At 42.4% G+C, this 24,057-nt stretch overlaps 2 protein-coding genes across 4 annotated transcripts; one reads left to right on the forward strand and one right to left on the reverse strand.

Annotated features, from left to right (window-relative positions):
* Positions 1-344: 344 nt before the first annotated feature.
* LOC106589754 (ZP domain-containing protein) lies at positions 345-10,310 on the forward strand. 3 transcript variants are annotated; one of them, XM_045710235.2, is made up of 9 exons: positions 345-555; positions 3,416-3,461; positions 3,629-3,901; positions 4,034-4,218; positions 5,417-5,677; positions 6,244-6,383; positions 7,997-8,093; positions 8,333-8,522; positions 8,732-10,310. In XM_045710235.2, exons 2-9 carry the CDS (start codon positions 3,425-3,427, stop codon positions 8,854-8,856), a joined length of 1,308 nt encoding a protein of 435 aa, XP_045566191.2. In that variant the 5' UTR covers positions 345-555; positions 3,416-3,424; the 3' UTR covers positions 8,857-10,310. The 3 variants fall into 3 exon arrangements, with proteins under 3 accessions (XP_045566191.2, XP_014035547.3, XP_045566192.2); XM_014180072.3 differs by having other exon boundaries at positions 347-555; positions 3,629-3,904; XM_045710236.2 differs by having other exon boundaries at positions 347-555; positions 3,644-3,904.
* Positions 10,311-21,195: 10,885 nt separating this feature from the next.
* Positions 21,196-22,523, reverse strand: LOC106589755 (MARVEL domain-containing protein 1). Its single transcript, XM_014180073.3, has one exon. The coding sequence runs from the start codon at positions 22,268-22,270 to the stop codon at positions 21,782-21,784; it is 489 nt and encodes a 162-aa protein (XP_014035548.1). The 5' UTR covers positions 22,271-22,523; the 3' UTR covers positions 21,196-21,781.
* Between the last annotated feature and the right edge of the window lie 1,534 nt (positions 22,524-24,057).

Here is a 24,057-nt window from a genome sequence, read left to right on the forward strand (position 1 = left end):
CCCTATGCCCATATAAAGACTTCCTGCTACACAGCCCCATGCCAAGAAAGGTCAGAGCCCATATACTGTATGCTCAAAGTTGACAAGCTGCGTTATCAACTTCCAACAATGCTCACAATGGACAGTGGCTGATCGGTAATTGACTAAAACCATTTGTACTCTGTGTTTGTGTGGGGCAAGGACCATTCACACTCCGTCACACAAGCACCAACAGAAACACACATAGAAACATACACACACACACACACACACACAGACTGACTCCACACTTCACTTCACAAACAGAATGATTATCATGTGAGATAGATGGCATGTGAACAAACTGGTATCTGATTGATATTTTAGGAGAGGAGCTTTCATCTCCAGACAGAGCTGGTCTGACAGAGAAAGACAGAGATAGACAGTGACAGTGATACAGATATAGAGACACGGAAAGACGGAGAGAGACGACAGAGAGTGATCCAGCGAGACGACAGAGAGAGTGATCCAGAGAGACGACAGACAAAGTGATCCAGAGTGACAGAATAAGTCACCAGCTGTGATATCTAACTGAAGGTAACACTTCACCATCATTACAATAAGTTCAGCATTGATACTATCATATTAAAGTCAATCTGTGAGTCCATTGAAAAAGCCAGCATGTTCAATACTATATTTATATTAAACGTCAATACAATACAATTCAAATCAATATAGTTGTAAAGTATACAAGAGGAGGCTGGTGGGAGGAGCTATAGGAGAATGAGCTCATTGTAATGGCTGTAATGGAATTATTGAAACTGAATCAAACGTCATATTCCATTTATTCCATTCCAGAAATTACAACTATCCTTCTATAGCTCCTCCCACCAGCCTCCACTGCTGTAGATGAATAAGTGAACTTTCTTGTTCCTGTGACGTGACGCTTGCAGAACCCTGTGTGGCAGAAAGCACAATTACAGTCTTCTGACATTGCAATACAGTAGAGTCGAATTAGTTAGAATATCAAATGCTCAAGATTTTTCAAAAAACATTTCAGTGAACGTAACTGTAACACTATTTTAATACAGTTATAAGTATCATCCTCTTCATTATCATCATCCTCATCAGCAAGGGGTGTTCATTCTGGATCCACCAGGATAAATTAACACTACATTATTCATATTATTTATTGTATTATAATTCGTTTTTTTATTTAACCTTTTTTAACAGGGAAGACATATTGAGAACTAGGTCTCCTATACAAAAAATACCCATTATACCAAAACTATATCTACAGTACCAGTCGAAAATGTGGACACACCTAATTCCAGGGTTTCATGGACTGTTGTTCCAGGTGACTACCTCATGAAGCTGGTTGAGAGAATGCCAAGAGTGTGTAAAGCTGTCATCAAGGCAAAGGGTGGCTACTTTGAAGAATCTCAAATATAATATATATTTTGATTTGTCTAGAACTTTTTGGGTTACTACATGATTCCATATGTGTTATTTAATTGTTTTGATGTCTTCACAATTATTTGACAATGTAGAAAATAGTAAAAATAAAGAAAAGTGTGTAGGTTGTCCAAATGTTTAACTGGTACTGTATGTATGTATGTATGTACACATTAAAATACAAAAACCCAGTCATAGGAAGCGCAAATACATCATCACAAATCACCCAGAAACTGTTACATTCCTCTACAAATAAGTCCCCAATCAATACTTTAAATTGCCCAAATGGCACCAGAACATAATTAACATGATAAATCAATACCATTGATAATCCAGTTACTTCAAGGACAATTTCATCACAATAAAAACAGTTATGCTGTAAGTGTATATGCACTACTGTAAGATTTGATAGAAATGTTGGTGTTTTATTGCTTTTGTCAGTCACATTAGTCATTTTTAGAACCTCTGGTCGAGTTCCTGCCCATGGATTTGCAGGCGTTGCATTGCATCACCCATTGGTTGCGTGCCACGTCAACGACTGTGCCGTCGGGCATCAGATTTTGCTATATGTGGTTAGCTCATATGTTAAATACCTATCCATGCGTTGTAAGATCTGGCATGTGTCTGCAATGTAGTCGGGCAGGAACTCAACCTCTATTTCACCCTAGTCTACAGTGTACTATTATTCCCAGAGTGCCATTCACTTCCCAGAGTGTAATGCTCTACTAGCAAGCCCAGCTAAAATAGTCAAAATACATTGCATGGGTGTATCAAATCAAAGTTTATTTGTCACGTGCATCAAATACAACAGGTGTAGACCTTACAGTGAAATGCTTACTTACAGGCCCTAACCAATAGTGCAATTTAAGTAAAAAAATAAATAAAAAGGTATTAGGTGAACAATAGAGAAGGAAAAAGAAAACAGTAAAATGACAGTGAAAATAACAGTAGCGAGACTATATAGAGCTGGTACAGAGTCAATGTGGAGGGGCACCGGTTAGTCGGGCTAATTGAGGTAATATGTACATGAATGTATAGTTAAAGTGACTATGCATAGATGATAAACAGAGAGCCGCAGCAACGTAAAAGAGGGGTATTTCACATGATTTAAGAGGTGTAATCCAATTTGCGATAGATTTTTTTGCAAATATTCTCAAATCTGCCTAAAACAATGTGCATTTTCCCACCAAACAAACTTATTGCGGCTAAAAGGCATTGTGTGATGATGGTGATGATGTAGGGCACATAAAAATAACTTCTGCCACAAAATTCCCATGTACCAAATGAAAAAGTTAAATGGTTTTCCAGCATTTTCAACTCTACTGATGGTTTGGTCTCAAAAACTGTTGTGTTATATAGCCAATGTGCCCATTCTGGTCATGGCATATGCACTTTAACCAACCGCTCACAGATACCAACACAAAAAGATCCCACCATGTCGAACAAACAAATTGGTTGTGACTTTTTAATGTGTCAGGTAATTAATGTGTATGAAATGTGGTTATTGTCACCATTATACTCAAAAGTAATTTGAATTTAGATGCTAATTTGGCTAAGGAACGCCGCTACCATACTGTATCACAGCCTTCTTCACTCCTTCGAACAACGTGCACTTTTATTACGTTGCACTGGTTCTTAGTCATTGAATGCTAATTGACGAACCCCGCAAATTAAACATCCCTGGTCTGTGGTATTTTTCTGAAAAACAAATCCAGTCCACTCTGATTGTAAAATGTGTGCAGCACGGTAAAATAAATGTTTCCATCCAACTTTTCCCGAAGCTCACTGCCCATCTCTGGTAGTGGGAAGCCATGTTTGATGACGTAATTATCTTGCGCAACTACTGGTATGGGGAGTGAGCTAAGAGAAACATAAAATGAATCTGAAAATGTGTAAGACATCCCGAAATACTTAATAATAACAATCCAAATGTCAATTTTGCCCTTTAGTCCAGTATAGCAACTTTGCATTTGATGCATTGTTTCTCCCTTACTTTACATAGTGTGAAGCCATGAAAAAAACCGTGTTCCTGATCATTCTGTTATCAGGTCAGTAAAGGAATAACATAATTTAATGTTTTTTGCATTACCGACTTAATAAATAATACATCATTATTTTGTCGAATACATTTAATAGAAATTATATATAAATTAGGAAGTGTTCTTTTGACAATTTAAACCATCTGTTGCACATGTGTTTCAATTAATATTTTCAGGGCTGTGTCCTACAGTAACAAAAGCCACAACCATGGTACAAACTATGGAACCGGTTACTACCCAACCCCAAACAATGGAACCTGTTGCTACCCAACCCCAAACAACGGAACCTGTTGCTACCCAACCCCAAACAACGGAACCTGTTGCTACCCAACCCCAAACAACGGAACCTGTTGCTACCCAACCCCAAACAACGGAACCTGTTGCTACCCAACCCCAAACAACGGAACCTGTTACTACCCAACCCCAAACAACAACACTCCCTACTACAGGTGGTAGGTCTACTGAGAAAAACTGGTGCAAACGCAATGCTTTTCTGGTTTGTGAATCTGTGTAATGTTAAACTGCCTGAGCAGATCTCTACTCTCTGACAAGAATAGCATCCTCTCATATCCTCATTTTAGTGACTGTTTCCAAAGCAAGTGTGGTCTGCAACGAGACCAGCATGACGGTGGCTGTGGAGAAGGCCTCCATCGTGGGTCTCTATGAGGACCACCTGCGTCTTAATGACCCGTCCTGCAGCCTGAGCTCCAATAGCAGCCACGTCTTCAGGACCCTGGCCCTCAACACCTGTGGCACCCAGCTGGAGGTCTGGACTTGTATTCACAAAAATAAGTGCCTATCCAGAATCAGATCCTCCCTGTCCCTATAATCATATTCATTATGATCTAAAATTGAATTTTTTAATTTTTTTATTTCACCTTTATTTAACCAGGTAGACTAGTTGAGAACAAGTTCTCATTTGCAACTGCGACCTGGCCAAGATAAAGCATAGCAGTTAGACACATACAACACAGAGTTACACATGGAATGAACAAAACATACAGTCAATAATACAGAAGAAAAAAAGAAAACAAAAAGTCTATATACAGTGAGTGCAAATTAGGTAAAATAAGGGAATTAAGGCAATAAATAGGCCATGGTGGCAAAGTAATTACAGTATGGCAATTAAACACTGGAATGGTAGATGTGCAAAAGATGGAATGTGCAAGTAGAGATACTGGGGTGCAAAAGGAGCAGAATAAATAAATAAATACAGTATGGGGATGAGGTAGGTAGATAGATGGGCTGTATACAGATGGGCTATGAACAGGTGCAGTGATCTGTGAGCTGCTCTGACAGCTGGTGCTTAAAGCTAGTGAGGGAGATGGGAATCTCCAGCTTCAGAGATTTTTGCAGTTCATTCCAGTCATTGGCAGCAGAGAACTGGAAGGAAAGGCGACCAAAGGAGGAATTGGCTTTGGGGGTGACCAGTGAGATATACCTGCTGGAGCGCGTGCTACGAGTGGGTGCTGCTATGGTGACCAGCGAGCTGAGATAAGGCGGGGCTTTACCTAGCAGAGACTTGTAGATAACCTGTAGCCAGTGGGTTTGGCGACGAGTATAAAGTGAGGGCCAGCCAATGAGAGCATATAGGTCGCAGTGGTGGGTAGTGTATGGGGCTTTGGTGACAAAACGGATGGCACTGTGATAGACTGCATCCAGTTTGTTGAGTAGAGTGTTGGAGGCTATTTTATAGATGACATCGCCGAAGTCGAGGATCGGTAGGATGGTCAGTTTTACGAGGGTATGTTTGGCAGAATGAGTGAAGGATGCTTTGTTGTGAAATTGGAAGCCGATTCTAGATTTAATTTTGGATTGGAGATGCTTAATATGAGTCTGGAAGGAGAGTCTGATCCTATATCAGCACAGTATTACATATTTGACGTATTATTTCAACCAGATCTTTGCCATTTATATCACTCTGACAGTGATCATCAATTAAAGCAAAATATGTTGCTTTTCAGGAGGAAGAGGACAACCTAATCTTCAGAAACGAGATCACCTCCTTTGAGGACTCCAGTGCCGTGATCACCAAGGGGGAGGAGATGGAGATCGAATTCTGGTGCGTCTACCCCAAGAAGGGCAACGTGAGCCTGGAATTCCTGGCCCACAAGATTCCGTACATTTTCAGAGAGAAGGGCTTCGGGAAGTTCACCTACCAGTTTGAGTTCTACCACAGTAGTAGTTTCAACAGGATGGTGGATCCATCCAGTTACCCAGTGGAGGTGTGTATGTAGCGCAACTAGGTCACCGAACTATGCTTGCTTAATGTGTTACCTAGCCTGACACCTTAAGATCCAGACCCATTAGGTTTTAGATCAGTGGGCTAACACGATCTTGATTCATGCAGACAGCCCAGATTCATAGAACAAGAAATTGCATCGTCTTTGCTGCTGTAGGGGGGCAGGCAGCCTAGTGGATAAGAACTTAGGGCCTTTAACCAAAAGGTCAATGGTTCGAATCCCGAGCCGACAAGGTTAAAAAAGTCTCTCAATGTGTCCTTGACCAAGGCACCTAATTGCTCCTGTAAGTCACGCTGGATAAGAACATCTGCGAAATGACAAAAATTCAAAATGATCTACTTTCCTGACGTAAATATAGCTATATTGAGTTAACTAATAAATATTGCAAATATCCTAGCCAATGTACAGGCTAATTGGTTATGTCACAGATCTAGAATCAGCTTACCTTACCCAAATCTTGACTCTATGGGTTGGTAGAAGGCAGTAAAACTAACAAACTGACCTTAGATCAGTGTCATAGGACAACATCGTCTTCTCTGTGGTTCCAGGTGGAACTGAAAGAGATGGTCTACATGGAGATCACGTCCACGTCCTCGGTCCCCAACACTGAAATGTTTGTGGAGTCATGCATGGCCACGCCAACAGACAACCCCAACGACCCAGAGCACTACAGCATCATCCAAAACGGGTCAGTGACAAACACTAAGACCTGACCAAACCGGCCACAAGTGTTACGTGGGCACCTGTTGATTTTGTCTATCCACCCTTGACGCAATCATAACACGCAGTTTAAAATACATAAACCAACGGTGAACAAACTATATTAATTTGGGGGCAAGTTGAAACACACATGAAGCATTCATGGACATTTAGCTAGCTTGCTGTTGCTAACTAGTTTGTCCTGGGAGATGAACATTGGGTTGTCATTTTTCCTGAAATGCATACGGTCCTGGATCTTTGTAGATACTGTATGGCTGGATCTGTGTAGAATTTTTACACGGGGACATACAAAATCATGTGTTTCTCTACTCTGACGATTAATCCAAAGATAAAACGGGAAATTTAGTTCGTTGTTAGTTATTTATCATGGATTAATCTCACTTCATTCCCCTTGCAAGCACCCAAATGGGTTTGCATGCTCGTGAAAACCAATGAGTAGATGGAAGAGGTAGGACTTGAAGCGCGTCGAGTGTCTCAAACAGAACCAAGTTCTAGCGCTCGTACCACAAGCAGTGTGGATGAAAATATTATGTAATATGTACAGTTAATTTATTTTGCAATGTTCGCACACCCAACACAGATGGTTTGGTTTCCCTATAGCCCAAAGGCCGGCATACTGTATGGCGATACTGAGTCTTTTCATCTAAGCGTCCACAGGCAGTGTATCCAGCCGGCTATATTCTCGTATCCCCCATGGACTTGTTCTTACATAAAACATTCTCCATTCAGGCTGCAAAAGCATTGATTTCCTCTTTAACTCAATTTAATGGTGAGAAGGCGGAAAAAAAAAAAAAAAAGCCTACTTTCTCTATGAAACACCATTTTCCACCTTCATTCTAGAGTGGCTAATGCCTAGGAATGCTATTCCCGGATGTTGCATATTGCTTTCAGCAAATCAGATTGCAGCAGTCTGTTGTTTACCCCTGGGGCATATTCCTTCCACCGATTCAGTTGCAAAACGTTTCTTAAATAGAAGCAAACGGAACGAAACAGGGAGAGATCGAGCTGAATTTGTCAAATTGAAACTCTCATTTTGCTCTGTTTGCTTTCGTTTGGTTCTTAAACGGTAAACGGTTCCCATAATGAATTCACCCAAGACTGAACGAGGGGTGCAATATCAGGAAGTAGCATTAGCCACTCTAGCATGGTGGTGGAAAGTGGTGTTTCATGAAGAAAGTATGCATATTTTCCCCGTTTTTTTTCCAGCTTTCTCGCCATTAAATCGAGTTAAGGAGGAAATTGACACCATTACAGCCTGAATGGAGAATGTTTTAGGTACGAATCAGTCTATAGGGGATACGAGTGTATAGCCGGCTGCATACAGTGCATTTAGACAGATGAAACAACTCAATATCACCATCTGCCAGCCTTTGGGCTAGTTTCCCTATAAGTCATTGCTTCACTGTTGTGTATGCTCACATATAGTGTGCATCCCAAATAGGGCTCTGGTCAAAAGTAGTGTACTGTGTAGGGAATAAGGTGCCATTCGGGACACAGACTTAGTTTATTGCAGCGCCCCTTCCAGGTGAAACATTGCATTTTTGGAATGACCCACTAACTTACCGTATATTCTTTCCCCAGCTGCAAGAAGGACGAAACTGTTCAGATCTACTCTAGTTCCCAATCCCAGTTCCATTTTGCAATGGAAGCTTTCAAATTCATTGGTATGCATGACCAGGTAAATACAGTGATGTACTAAGGTGGGTTAAGGAGCACCTGGTTGGCTTACACTGCCTGACTGGGTGGGCTATGTGTTTGAAGTTGTTTTACCTATTCAAGCCACCCTTTTTTATATAAGTAGAGACTGCATTACTTCAGTAAAGTTAATCTCTACCAGATTTTGTGTTTTGAGTTGCAATTCAGTCACCTCTGTTTCTAATTTCCCATGAGCTTGATTGTGACCTGTGACGCCTCCAGGTTTTCATCAGCTGTGCAGTGGTCCTGTGTGAGACGGGGAACACCAACACCCGCTGTGCTCAGGGCTGCATCAATGGCACTACGGCCACAACTCCCCAGCATCGCCAAGAGAGAGAGGCCACCCTGGAGACCAACCCCCACTACATCTCCCAGGGGCCTTTGCGTGTGAGGAGGAGAGCCGATACCAAAGGTAATTCTGAAAATCTGGTCAAATGAATGATTTAGTCAGATTTAGATATATGGCCCCAATACTTTAAATCTGGTGGGATAAAGTATTTAGCCAACAACTGTAGATAATGTGTTAAATGCATATCTACATTACAATCCCTTTTGCATTGAGGAAATACTAATAGTGGAGTAGGCAAACACCCTTTCAATAAATTCCTTTTCCCTCTCCAGCTGCTGATGTGACTTTGAACCTGAATTTGTTGTTCATCGCTGGCAGCTTCCTGGCAGCAGTCGCCATGGTGTGTGGAGTGGTCATGTACAGATCCAGGGAGTCAAAGGATAAATATCAACCTTGACACACTTTTACATGTTTTCTTTTTAACAATCATTACATTTACTGCACTTAAAGGACCTATATGTAATATTTTTGCATTGTAATTTCAGAAAAAGTCCTTAAAGGTCCAATGCAGAAGTTTTATATCAATATCATTTCTGGGTAACAATTGAGTACCTTACTGTGATTGTTTAAAAAAAAAAAGAAGTTTTTTCTCAAGCAAGAATTTTGCTAGGACTGTGTGGGAGTTGTTTGAATAGGGAGGAGAAAACTGAGAATGAACTGTTATTGGCAGAGAGGTTTGGAACTCTATTTCTAATTGGTCTATTAATTAATTTACCACAAGGTGATGTTACCATGGAAGGCTAAAACAAGCGGAAGTTTCAGGTGGACTTGATCATAATTTTCACAATTTCACAGTATTATTCAAACCTCATAGTGTGAAAATATATATAAAACACAGGGAAATCAAGTTTTTGACTGCACAGGGCCTTTAATATATCTCCAGCAATAGTGGAATAATAATGTTTCACACAAAAAAATTCCCCAAAATGTTATTGGGCCCAAAGAAAATTGCATTCAAGTGGTGCCAGCCTTTTTATTGCTCAACAAAAGACGGACCGTCTGTTGTCAAATTGACAAGGGCCAGCAAATCTCTTGTTGTCAAATTGACAGGGGCCAGCAAATCTCTTGTTGTCAAATTGACAGGGGCCAGCAAATCTCTTGTTGTTAAATTGACAGGGGCCAGCAAATCTCTTGTTGTCAAATTGACAGGGGCCAGCAAATCTCTTGTTGTCAAATTGACTGAGGCCAGTAAAGGGCAAGCATCAAACATGTAGAAATTGCTTAGCACCAGTCAATTTGACAGCAAGAGATTTGCTGGCCCCAGTCAATAGGACAACAATAGATTTGATTGTTGACCAATAAGATGACTGTACCATTAGAATACAATTTTGTGTGGGCCCAATAAAAATGTTGGGCCCAGACATATCTGTAGATACTGTATATTAAGGAAATGTTCTGAAATTACAATGTAAAAAATATTACATATCGCTCCTTTCAAAGCTATCTGAGGTGGTTTGGAATCTAACTATATCTGTAATTTCTTGTAATATTTAGTGAATTGGGAAAAATGAAGGATTAACATTTTTTGGAGGAACACTTTGTATCACAGGAGGTTGATGGCACATTAGTTGGGGAGGGTGGGCTAGAGTAATGGCTCATAGTAATGGCTGGAACGGAATCAGTGGAATGGTAATCGAACACATCAAACATATGATTTCCATGTGTTTGATACCATTCCATTCACTCCATTCCAACCATTATTATGAGCCGTCCTCCCCTCAGCAGCCTCCTGTGCTTTGTATTAATGACTAAATACTCTCTGTTGCTCTTTTAATTGTCTCATTGATAAGAATGATGGTAAAATCGAATGACAAATGGGAGATTATTAAATGTTTGGTACAGTATGTTTCACACATTGTTGGCTTCTCCCTTTCCCTTACCTATGACCATGTCAAAGATTTAATCACAACTGAATCTGGCCTCTGCCACTAAAATCCAGGCTCTTAGAAGTGACCCCAGCACAGGAGGTTGGTGCCACCTTAATTGGGTAGGACAGTCTCTTGGTAACGGCTGGAGCAGAATCAGTGGAATGATATCAAATACATCAAGGTGCAAAATGGGAGTGAGAGAGATATTACAGGATTATGGGTACTAAGCAAGTCTACATCATGGCTTTTTGGCTACTTCTGGGCTACAGCACCCAATATCATAAACTGAGCACTCCAGATTGTTCACTTTGTTTGCTTTATGTAGTCAGACATTACCGACACACTAATACATAGAAGAGGGGAGGGAAAAGAGGGCAATAGCAATGCAAATCTGGTTCTGCTTAAGCCAGCTCTATAGCTCTCTATTCAAACATGACAATGACAGAGGAGTGGGCTGAATCAGAAACACTAGCATCCAGGCTAGGGATATGCTAACTATAAGCAGAAACAGACTAGCATCTAGGCTAGGGATATGCTAATTTAGCAGAAACAGACTAGCATCTAGGCTAGGGATATGCTAATTATTAGCAGAAACAGACTAGCATCTAGGCTAGGGATATGCTAACTATTAGCAGAAACAGACTGGCATCCAGGTTAAGGACATGCTAACTATTAGCAGAAGCAGACTGGCATACAGGCTAGGGATATGCTAACTATTAGCAGAAACAGACTGGCATCCAGGCTAGGATATGCCAAATATTAGCAGAAACAGACTGGCATCCAGACTAGAGAAATGCTAACTATTAGCAGAAATAGACTGGCATACAGGCTAGGGATATGCTTACTATTAGGAGAAACAGACTGACATACAGGCTAGGAATATGCTAACTATTAGCAGAAACAGACTGGCATTCAGGCTAGGAACATGCTAAGTATAGTATTAGCAAAAACAAACTGGCTACCAGGCTAGGAAAATGCTAACTATTAGTCAACCCTCATCACAGCCTGTTTGATGCTCCAGTGCAGGGGTATTCAATTCTGACCTTACGAGCTCTGGAGCCTGCTGGTTTTCTGTTCTACCTGATAATGAATTGCACCCACCTCGTATCCCAGGTCTAAATCAGTCCCAGATTAGTGACGAACAATGAAAAAACTCAGTGGAACTCATCTCGAGGGGGAGAGTTGAGGTCTCGAATGGTTTTTACTTTTAATGGATTACTTTGTCGGTCAAAACAGTTGAGAAAGAAAGTCCTGTAAAGACCACGTTGATTCAAGCAGCGAATAGAATGGACACCGTTGCAAATAACTATGTTAATTTACTTCTGTAGGTTATAAAATGTAAAATGGTGCCAGAGAAGACGGTTGACATACTACGTGTCCCCAACCGATTGTTTTTTTGTTCATTTATTTCTATTGCACTCCACACAGCCATTTCCCACGTAGACGTGGACAAAGGAACACCTATGTGAGAATGCTATTCATTGACTACAGCTCAGCGTTCAACACCATAGTGCCCTCAAAGCTCATCAATAAGCTAAGGACCCTGGACTAAACACCTCCCTCGGCAACTGGATCCTGGACTTCCTGATGGGCCGCTCCCAGGTGGTAAGTGTAGGTAACGACACATCTGCCAAGCTGATCCTCAATACAGGGGCCCCTCAGGGGTGTGTGCTCAGTCCCCACCTGTACTCCCTGTTCACTCATGATTGTACGGCCAGGCACGACCCCAACACCTTCATTAAGTTTGCCGATGACACAACACTGGTAGGCCTGATCACCGACAACGACGAGACAGCCTACAGGGAGGAGGTTAGAGACCTGGCCGTGTGGTGCCAGGACAACAACCTCTCCCTCAACGTGAACAAGACAAAGGAGATGATTGTGGACTACAGGAAAAAGAGGACCGAGCACGCCCCCATTCTCATCGACGGGGCTGCAGTGGAGCAGGTTGAGAGCTTCAAGTTCCATGTTGTCACCAACAAACTAACATGATCCAAGCACACCAAGACAGTAGTGAAGAGGGCACGACAAAACCTATTCCCCCTCAGGAGACTGAAAATATTTGGCATGGGTCCTCAGATCCTCAAAGGTTCTACAGCTGCACCACCGAGAGCATCCTGACTGGTTGCATCACTGCCTGGTATGGCAACTGCTCGGCCTCCGAACGCAAGGCACCACAGAGGGTAGTGCGAATGGCCCAGTACATCACTGGGGCTAAGCTTCCTGCCATCCAGGACCTCTATACCAGGCGGTGTCAGAGGAAGGACCTAAAAATTGTCAAAGACTCCAGCCACCCTAGTCATAGACTGTTCTCTCTGCTACCACACAGCAAGCGGTACCGGAGCACCAAGTCTAGGTCCAAGAGGCTTCTAAACAATTTCTACCTCCAAGCCATAAGACTCCTGAACATCTAATCAAATGGCTACCCAGACTATTTGCATTGCCCCCCTCTTTTACACCACTGCTACTCTCTGTTGTTATCATCTATGCATGGTCACTTTAATAACTCTACCTACATGTACATATTACCTCAACTAACCGGTGCCCCTGTACACAGAACCAAGGCCCGTATTCAGAAAGTGTCTTATAGTAGTATTGCAGATCTAAGAGCAGGGCCCATATTCATAAAGTGTGTGATCCTAGATCAGCACTTTTACTCTGAATACGCTCTGTAAGTACAGACCCAGAAATTCCCAAAGAGAGAGAGGCAGATGGCACTTTCTTCATGCTCTTGAAGAAAGCCTGCCAGTGATGTAATTATAGCTGTGAATCATTATTGAGTCATTGTGGGCCATTTTGACTGATGAAGTCCGTTTCAGATTTCTTGGCAGAAAATGGCTGACAAGACATCATTATCAGTCATTCAGCTAATTGATGTCAGTCCATAGTATCTATGATGTTGGGTCTCTCCCTATCATTTAGGACTTGCTTTACTCTGCACTAGTGTCCAGGGATTTCAGAGACAGATAGAGAAACCAGACAGAAAAAGACATATCGCTTCCTACATCCTTCCCTTGCTTCATGTCTCTCTGGCTCAGCACAGAACATGGGTCCTGTTCCAACATTTTCACATCTCTTCCTTCATGTCTCTCTGGCTCAGCACAGAACATGTGTCCACTAGGTTTAGGCTGTGTCATACACTCTGTGGCTGGATTTATTTCTGCTTCATTGTCATGCTTTGTTTCTTTTTGCTCTCTGAGGAGGAAGTTAGCAGGAAATGTGTGTTTCCCAGGAACTTCTACATCACTAATCATCAACCCTTCTCCCCCATCTCAATAGCAAGGCTATGCTCACTGAGTCTGTACATAGTCAAATCTTTCCTTAATTTTGGGTAAGTCACAGTGGTCTGGTATTCTGCCACTGTGTACTCTCTGTTTAGGGCCAAATAGCATTCTAGTTTGTGCTGTTTTTTGGTGAATTCTTTCCAAAGTGTCAAGTAATTCACTTTTAGTTTTTTCATGATTTGGTTGAGTGTAATTGTGTTGCTGTCCTCTCTATGTCTCTCTCTCTCTTCCACACACACACACACACACACACACACACACACACACACACACACACACACACACACACACACACACACACACACACACAGATATAACAATAATCACATAAATACGTACCCACACACATACACAGTTCCAGTCACAGAGGCAGTGATTACAGAGTAAAGGCACAACTCTTCAGTGGCTTCCCAGCGATTGAGCCCACTGATCTCACTCACACAGAACTACCCTACACCTTGAGCTCTTTCTCCCCTCTCTCTCCAGATGACATCCTGCGACTAGTGAGGTCTGGCTACCCGACAAACTTCCTGCTCGACCCCATCCCCTTATCCAGACCATCTCTGGAGACCTTCTCCCATTCCTCACTTCCCTCATCAACTCATCTCTGACTACTGGCTACGTCCCCTCTGACTTCAATATGGCCTGAGTCTCTCCCCTCCTGACGAGAAACCAACACTCGACTCATCTGGCGTCAAAAACGATAGACCTGTATCCCTTCTTTCTTTTCTTTTCAGAACACTTGAGCGTGCTGTCTCTGATCAACTTTCTCGTTATCTCTCCCAGAACGATCTTCTTGACCCTAACCAGTCAGGCTTCAAGACAGGTCACTCAACTGAGACTGCTCTTCTCTATGTCTCGGAGGCTCTCTGCACTGACAAAAAAATGTCAAATGTAGAATGTTAATTAATGAGGGTGTTATTACCAAAGAAGAGAACCCTGTCTCTGGTGTTCAGTGACATTGGTTTTAATATATTTGGCCTTAACATGGAGGACATTTCAGGAATAATTAGGAACAGAGTTGGTTTTGTTTTTGATATAGACATGGATTCTTTCTTGCCAACAAATTTGGTGTAGTTATTTTCATATCAAAGGCATGTAATCTCATGTCCTTGCCATTACAGCTTGTTGTAGGCTGCAAAGCATAAGTGATGTGTTTGTAAAGGCACAGATAATACGCCCATGCCCTGACGACTGCTCAGAGCATTGGAATGTTGTTGCCAGTCCAAACAAAAACACTGGACTAGGCCTACCAAAAATGATTCTTGTCACGCCCTCCCCCCCCCAAAAACAAATTTAAAAAATAGTTTTTTGGTTGATAGCTTGCTGCCATATAAAAAAACACACTAAATTATAAAAGATATACTTTGAGAAGTTAATAAATTAATACTGACATTAAATTACAGAACAAAATATGGACAAACCTGTAGGAATTTGAACCAAGAAGACAAGAGGACACTCCCTTATCTTTGGGGTCCAGAAAATACCCCCCCTCCTCTCCCATATCCTGGGAGACCTCCTGCCTCCCTCCCCTAGTCCCCCATCCCTTACTCGTACAGCCCACATATACCACCGAGACAAAATACACCACAATGCAAACACGGCGGCAGCCAGGTATACTTTATACAGGCAGGCAGTAGAGTTTGTATTGCTCCAGGTTGCAGTATGCGTACCGCCTGGTCTTCTAGATCATGTCGCCAATCACTGGTAGATACAGCACCGCGACTGCCATGTCGTGAATTAGGTTGCCCTCCCAAGATGAGTACGAGGTCCTGCTTGTCCAGGAGGGTGATGAAGAAGGAGGTGAGGTTGAGGAGCCAGAAAGAGCACTGCCACGAACAAGACGAAAGTCCAGCTCAGAATAGGATTTGGAGGATTTGGATGAAGTTGAGAAAAGTCTTAAGGAAGTCCCGGAAATGTTTGCTCACCTCCGGCTGGTTGGGGGGGGGGAATCTCTGCTCTGGAAAACACTGGGTCCTTTTACTGAGTAGAGCAGGGGCTTTCAATCTAACACCGACTCAAATAAAATATAGAAAAAAGGAGGATAGATTGCTTAATAGGTGGTTAGAAGTGTAACATTTGTCAGTTGTTTTTTCTTCTGCACAGACCCAGGTACAGCTGATCTAGGATGAGGGCCCATGTTCATAAAGCGTATCTTATTCATTGTGAGAAAAAGTGCTAAACTGATTCTAGATCAGCACTCCTACTCTGGGTATGATTCGTTAATATGGGCACAGAAATTCCCAAATAGAGAGACAGATGGCACTTTGTTCATGTTCTTGAAGATACTGAAAGGGAAAGGGGGTATCTAGTCAGTTGCAAAACAGAATGCATTCAACCGTAATGTATCTTCCGCATTTAACCCAACCACTCTGAATCAGAAAGCCTGCCAGTGATGTAATTATAGCTGTGAATCACAGTCGAGTCATTGTGGGCCATTTGGAATGATGAAGTCCATTTTATATTTCTTGGCAGAAAATGGCCGACAACACATCCCTATCAGTCATTCAGCTAGTTGATGTCAGTCCATAGCAACAGTAATATTTTTTGTAAGATACAGTACTTCACTGTCTCTCCCTATCCTTTAGGACTTGTTTCACTCTGCACTAGTTTTTAGGGGTTTGAGAGAGACAGACAGGGAGAGACAGACAGGAAGAGACAGACGGGGAGAGACAGATAGAGAAAAGACAGGTAGAGGGGACATGGAGAGAGAGACACATCCCCACCCCAACCAGTCGACCCTTCCCCAAACAAACCCTAGCCAGACCCTATAGAACCCAGTTTATGCCCCTTCTACCCCTGATCAAATTTCCAATTGGCTATATTTACCATACCACATACCACATATTCACCCTGCACACCCTAATTGACAAACAAACAAAGGCAAAATCTTCTCATGCTTTGTTGATTTTTGCTTTAACTAGGCAAGTCAGTTAAGAACAAACTCTCATTTACAATGACAGTCTAGGAACAGTTGGTTAACTGCCTTGTTCAGGGGCAGAACAACAGATTTTTACCTTGTCAGCTCGGGGATTCGATCTAGCAACCTTTCAGTTACTGGCTCAACACTCTAACCACTAGGCTACCTGCTGCTTTGTTGAGATCCCGAGTGTCACAGCGGTCTAAGGCACTGCATCTCAGTGCTTGAGGCGTTACTACAGACACCCTGGTTCGAATCCAGACTGTATCACAACTGGCCGTGATTGGGAGTCCGATAGGGCGGCGCACATTTGGCCCAGCATTGTCCGGGTTTGGCCGGTGTAGGCCATCATTGTAAATAAGAATTTGTTCTTAACTGACTTGCCTAGTTAAATAAAGGTTAAATGTAAAATTTGGCATGAGAGTCTGCTAAATAAATTGATAGAAAGGGGTGTTGGGGATAAACATACGACAATATAAAATCCATGTACACAAACAACAAGTGCATGGTTAAAATTGGCAAAAAACACACATTTCTTTCCAGAAGGCCGTGGGGGGGAGACAAGGATGCAGCTTGAGCCCCACGCTCTTTAACATATACAGTGCCTTTGGAAAGTACTCGGACCCCTTGACTTTTTCCACATTTTGTTACATTACAGCCTTATTCTATAATGGATTGAATAAAAAAATATCCTTAGCAATCTACACACAATACCCCATAATGACAAAGTGAAAACAGACTTTTAGAAAAATGTGTGCTAATTAAAAAATAATAATTCTACTGAAATATCATATTTGCATAAGTATTCAGACCATTTACTTAGTACTTTGTTGAAGCACCTTTGGCAGCGATTACAGCCTTGAGTCTTCTTGGGTTTGATGCTACAAGTTGGCACACATGTATGTGGTGAGTTTCTCCCATTCTTCTCTGCAGATCCTCTCAAGCTCTGTCAGGTTGGATGGTGAGTGTTGCTGCACAGCTATTTTCAGGTCTCTCCAGAGATGTTCAATCGGATTCAAGTCCGGGCTCTGGCTGGGCCACTCAATGACATTCAGAGACTTGTCCGGAAGCCACTCCTGCGTTGTCTTGGCTGTGTGCTTAGGGTCGTTGTCCTGTTGGAATGTGAACCTTCATCCCAGTCTGAGGTCCTGAGTGCTCTGGAGCAGGTTTTCATCAAGGATCTTTCTGTACTTTGCTCTGTTCATCTTTGCCTCGATCCTGACAAGTCTTCCAGTCCCTGCCAATGAAAAACATCCCCACAGCATGATGCTGCCACCACCATGCTTCACCGTAGTGATGGTGCCAGGTTTCCTCCAGATGTGACACTTGGCATTCAGGCCAAAGAGTTCAATCTTGGTTTCTCATGGTCTGAGAGTCTGTAGGTGCCTTTTGGCAAACTCCAAGTGGCTGTCATGTGCCTTTTTCTGAGGAGTGGCTTCAGTCTGGTCACTCTACCATAAAGGCCTGATTGGTGGAGTGCTGCAGAGATGGTTGTCCTTCTGGAAGGTTCTCCCATCTCTACAGAGGAACTGTAGAGCTCTGTCAGAGTGACCATCGGGTTCTTAGTCACCTCCCTGACCAAGGCCCTTCTCCCCTATTGCTCAGTTTGGCCAGGAGGCCAGCTCTAGGAAGAGTTTTGGTGGTTCCAAACTTCTTCCAAGAATGATGGAGGCCACTGTGTTCTTGGGGACCTTCAATGATGTAAAAATGTTTTGGTACCCTTCCACAGATCTGTGCCTTGACACAATCCTGTCTCAGAGCTCTACGGACAATTCCTTCAACCTCATGCATTGGTTTTTGCTCTGACATGCACTGTCAACTGTGGGACCTTATATAGACAGGTGTGTGCCTTTCCAAATCTTGTCCAATCAATTGAATGTACCACAGGTGGACTCCAATCAAGTTGTAGAAACATCTCAAGGATGATCAAAGGAAACAGGATGCACTTGAGCTCAATTTCGAGTCTCATAGCAAAGGGGCTGAATACTTATGTAAATAAGGTATTTCAGTTTTTTATTCTTAATAAATGTGCAAAAATTTCTAAAAACCTATTTTCGCTTTGTCATTATGGGTTATTGTGTGTAGATTGCTGAGCTTCTTTTTTTTGTTATCCATTTTAGAATTAGGCTGTAACGTAACAAAATGTGGAAAAAGTCAAGGGGTCTGAATACTTACCGAAGGCACTGTACAGCCATAATATGACATTTGAAATGTCTCTTTTCCTTTGGAACTTTTGTGAGTGTAATGTTTACTGTTCATTTTTATTGTTTATTTTACTTTTGTTTTATCTATTTACTTGCTTTGGGAATGTAAACATATGTTCCCAACCCCTTTGAATTTAATTTAATTGAGAGAGATCGAGACCATTAAAGTGTTAACTGGTCTCGCCCAGTCTACTCTTGTCCAGTTTGAGTCCATACAGGAAATGTCTCTCTGGTTGAGTAGCCAGAGTAAATATCACTGGGCTGGCACTCTAACTAATCTGTCTGGCTTTATATGTGTTGAAGTGCCCTTCTCCCAGGGTTTCTCTGTCACAAATGCTCTCATTCACTCATTCTCTCTCACTCTTTATATTTTCCTCACAGTCTATCTCTCTCTCGTCCCCGTCTTTCTTCTTCTCCCTCCGTCTCTGTCCTAATCCCCTTCTTTATTTCTTAGTTAAGATGGTAAAACATAATCTCACTCTATTCCACATCTGTCCAATGTCTCTCTCTCTCTCTCTCTCTCTCTCTCTCTCTCACTCACCCATGTTCTGAAACACTAGGCAGCAGCTCCGACACACATTACACTTAGTTCCTTGGCAGACGCTCTGAGGCACAGTGTCTTGCTCTTACAGTCAGTCCATACATGGCTGAGTCAAAATATCTGCTTCTGACTGGAGAGAAAATTTGAGAAAACGACAACTCCTTTATGGAACACAAGCAAAGCTGTCCGTTTCCCCAAAAACAAATCAGATGCACATAACTGTACATTTGGGAAGAGGACCATTGTAAGGGATCAAATGAAAGGTATTTGTTACTGATTGAAGTTGTGAGTGTAGGAGGGGTGGAGTTAGCAGGTCTTATTGAGGAAGGAAGGATCTACTTTGTTTCTATCTGAGCTGTTTGCTTGGCCTGTGCTGCAGACCCATCACTTATGACTCTCTCTCTCTCACACACACACACACACACATACTTTATATCCCTGCAATGCATCTGTTCAACATTAGCCTTACCATTCCATCTTGTGTTTCATGTCCTCTAGTCTACTCAGGGCTCAGCAACCAACATTTTCACAATGCTTCCTTCCTCCCTTGCTTCATGTCTCTCTGGCTCATCACAGAACATGGGTCCTGTTCCAAAATGTAAAAATCGCTTCCTACATCCCTCCCTTTCTTAATAATGTCTCTCTGGCTCAGCACTGAACATGGGTCCTGTTCCAACATTTTCACATCTCTTCCTTCATGTCTCTCTGGCTCATCACAGAACATGGGTCCTGTTCCAAAATGTAAATATCGCTTCCTACATCCTTCCCTTCCTTCATGTCTCTCTGGCTCAGCACAGAACATGGGTCCTGTTCCAACATTTTCACATCTCTTCCTTCATGTCTCTCTGGCTCAGCACAGAACATGGGTCCTGTTCCAACATTTTCACATCTCTTCCTTCATGTCTCTCTGGCTCAGCACAGAACATGTGTCCACTAGGTTTAGGCTGTGTCATACACTCTGTGGCTGGATTTATTTCTGCTTCATTGTCATGCTTTGTTTCTTTTTGCTCTCTGAGGAGGAAGTTAGCAGGAAATGTGTGTTTGCCAGGAATAGACCACTACTCATCTCATCTCCCTGCAGACCACTTCTACATCACTAATCATCAACCCTTCTCCTCCCTCCCCCTCCACATACACACCCTAAACCCCCACCGTTAATTCCTGTAAGAACTGCCACTTTCCCAATCACTATGATCTTTATCTCTCTCTCTGTCTCACACACACACACACACACTCAGATATAACAATAATCACATAAATACATACCCACACACATACACAGTTCCAGTCACAGAGGCAGTGATTACAGGGTAAAGGCACACACTCTTCTGTCTTTCATGTGGCTGTGTGGCATCCCAGCCACCCCTGCTGATTGGTTAAGCCAGTTTGTCTCAGACAGGAAGTAGCTGAGGGCTCCCCACCCCAATCTGCTCCCCACACCAATCTGGCTCTCGTTTGGGAAACCATCACCATAATCTGCACTTGAACACACACACTCACATAGACACACACACATAAAAGTAGGGCCAGACAGAGTTTGCAGAGGCATACTTTTCAGATTAGAAAAAACTCTGGAAATTGTTATTATTGAAAACAAACAGGATTACTGTAGGCAATGCTTGACTTGGACTGAAATAGGTTCCGGTACTCATTATGTGTGCCGGTACACTTTATATGTAGGTGCAGGAGCTCCATAATGCTTTTGAGCTAATATTCTATAATAGGAACAGGAGCTCAAGCAGCAGAACATTGATGCTGGTACTCAGCTCCAGTGAACTCCTGCCCAAGACAAGCACTGGGCCTAGGCTTATTACTGCAAAATAATGATAATAATAGTGCTAGCAATAAGATACTTCTATAAATCATATCTGGCCCTACAAGCAGAAATCATTAATGACAGTGTTATTACCAAAGAAGAGAACCCTGACATTGGTTTTAATGCATCAACATTTGGTCTTAACATGAAGGACACTTTAATTAGGAACAGAGTTGGTTTTGTTTTTGATATAGACAAGGATTCTTTCTTGCTAAAAAAAACACTTAAAAACATTAGCAACAAATATGGTGCAGTTATTTTCATATCAAAGGCATATAATCTCATGTCCTTGCTATTACAGCTTGTTGTAGGCTGAAAAGCATAAGGTATTTGTTTTTAAAGGCACAGATAGCACGTCCATGCCTGGACTGGACTTCTCAGAGCTTTGGAATGTTGTCAGTCAAAACAAAAACACTGGAGTAGGCCTACCAAAAAAGTATTATAGTCCAACAAAAAAACACAGACAAAAATATAAAATATATACTTTGGTAAGCTACTGAAATGATACTGACTTTAAATTACGGAACAGAATATGGACAAACCTGTAGGAGTTTGAGCCAAGAAGACACTCAGTTTTGGAGGACATAAAATACCCCCTCTCCACCCGTGCCCTCTCCCCTATCCAGGGAAAGCTCTTGCCTCCCTCCACCAGTCCACTCTGTTCCCCTCTGTCCTCCCTTCTCTCTCTCTCAAACCACCGTCTGCTCACCCCGGCACTTCCTACATCCCATATACACCGCCGAGACAAGATACACCACAGCGCCCAGACATGCGAACACGGCGGCAGCCAGGTAGACTTTATACAGGCAGTTGTGTTTGTATTGCTCCAGGTTGCAGTATGCGTACCGCTCCGTTTTGTAGATCATGACGCCGATCGCCGGTAGATACAGCACCGCGGCCGCGATGTCGTGAACAAGGTTGCTAAGCAACCACCGGTCCCCTCCCAAGATGGGGACGAGGTCCTGCTTGTCCAGGAGAGTGATGAAAAAGGCGGCGAGGGTGAGGAGCCAGAAGAGGACTGCCACGAACAGGACGAAGTGGATGGAGCCTTCGTATTTGTTGGCCGCGATTGTGACCCATAGTCCAGCTCCGAATAGGATTTGGAGAATTCGGATGATGCCGAGAAAACTCTTGAGGAAGTCCCGGAAATTTGTGCTCACCTCCGGCTGGGGGGGCATCTCTGCTCCAGCGAACACTGGGACCTTTTACTTAGTAGAGCAGGGGAGTTCAATCTACCACCGACTGATAATAAGGACAGAAAAAAACGGAAAAGTAAAAGGGAGGGTAGATTGACAAATAAATAGGTGGTTAGAAGTGTACAATTTGTCAGCGAGTTGTCTTTTCTTCTGCACAGCCCGGGGTTTTGAAATTAGGAGGATTGTGTGTGTTTCGTCTTTTCCGTTTCCTTTCCACTCCCCCCCCTCTCTCTCTCCGTCTCTCTCGGGGGTTGGGGTAGGAAACCGAAAGGGGGACGGATTCAAATTCAAAGACCGCTCCTCCTCTCAATTCAATTCAAAGGACGTTATTGCCATTGGAAACATATGTTTACATTGCCAAAACAAGTGAAATAGATAATAACCAAAAGTGGAAAACAATCAGAAATGAACAGTAAACATCACACTCACAAAATAATATAAGCATTTAAAATATTATATTACGACTATGTACAGTGTTGTAACAATATGCAAATAGTTGAAGTACAAAAGGCAAAATAAATAAACATAAATATGGGTTGTATTTACAATGGTGTTTGTTCTCTCTCTCACTCTCTGCCTGTCCTATTGTGTGTGTGTGTGTGTGTGTGTGTGCGTGTGTGTGTGTGTGAGATTATTTGTCAATGTTAACATATGTTTCCCATGCCAAAGCACCTTGAATTTAAATTGAATTGAACTGAATTGAGAGAGACAGAGTTTGCTGAGAGTTTGTTTGATTCATGTTAATCTCTTTGTTCCTCATCAATCTCTGTTCTTTAAGCGCATTAAATGTGTTCACACTCCTGAAACAGTTTTCTTGACAACGTTAATACAACAATGTGTTTGGTTAGCTGGCAGTATTGAAGTTGATTAAAAGGATGACAGAGTTTGACTAAACCATACACTTTTTCCTGCCAAGTTGTCAAAAAGACAACATTATGTGGCTGAGACAAACATGCTGTTTTCAGAGTGGAGCCAAAACCTTGGAATGTGATGCATAAGAATAGAGCAGACAATAATAACTGTTTGCCTTGAAAGAATCTTGAGAGTTGGCTGAGTGTCAGAAATGTTTAGTGAGTCTGTTTTCCTGTTTTATGAGGAGACACTTCGCTAGTGAAAGGCTCCTCCCCTGGTTCTCAAATAATCTCCAGCAGTAGGTTACTTCCAAGAGGTTACTAATCCTTCTGAAGCACTCTGATGCCCCTTAACATAACACACACACACACACACACACACACACACACACACACACACACACACACACACACACACACACACACACAGACACACAGGGCATAGATAATACACATTACACTATAAACCTTCCGAGGTTACTAATCCTTCTGATGCACTCTGCTGCCCCTTGGTGGCCTACACACACACACACACACACACACACACACACAGATTTGATTTGACATACTGTGCATGCTCACGCGTGAACGCACGCACACACATACAGACTTACACTGAACAAACACACAACACACATAGCCTAATTGTACACAATATTTTATATGCCATTAAAAATTGGAAAAAAATATTTAACCTTTATTTAACTAGGTCATACACACATCACATAACACACACACAGGGCATAGGTAATACACATTACACTATAGCCTTCCAAGATATGATGCAACATGTCAGTCTGATCATTGTAGATATGATTAGGTCAGGTCAGGCTGGGGGTCATGAAGCCAAAAGTCGTGCAGTAATCAATAGTCTTCCATCGGTTGCTGAGTGCGTTGACTTCAGGGCAGAACACATAA

This window comes from Salmo salar, chromosome 28, assembly GCF_965601325.2.
Source record: "Salmo salar chromosome 28, fSalSal1, whole genome shotgun sequence".
In the NCBI taxonomy this organism is placed as follows: Eukaryota; Metazoa; Chordata; class Actinopteri; order Salmoniformes; family Salmonidae; genus Salmo; species Salmo salar.

What these genes read in the sequence shown, in the direction of transcription:
- LOC106589754 (XM_014180072.3), top strand. Translation starts at nt 3,425, where the DNA reads ATGAAAAAAACCGTGTTCCTGATCATTCTGTTATCAG. An exon ending in CCTGATCATTCTGTTATCAG is followed by an intron (nt 3,462 to 3,628) that starts GTCAGTAAAGGA and finishes TAATATTTTCAG; the next exon opens with GGCTGTGTCCTACAGTAACA. An exon ending in CCTGTGGCACCCAGCTGGAG is followed by an intron (nt 4,219 to 5,416) that starts GTCTGGACTTGT and finishes GTTGCTTTTCAG; the next exon opens with GAGGAAGAGGACAACCTAAT.
- LOC106589755 (XM_014180073.3), bottom strand. Translation starts at nt 22,270, where the DNA reads ATGCCCCCCCAGCCGGAGGTGAGCACAAATTTCCGGGACTTCCTCAAG.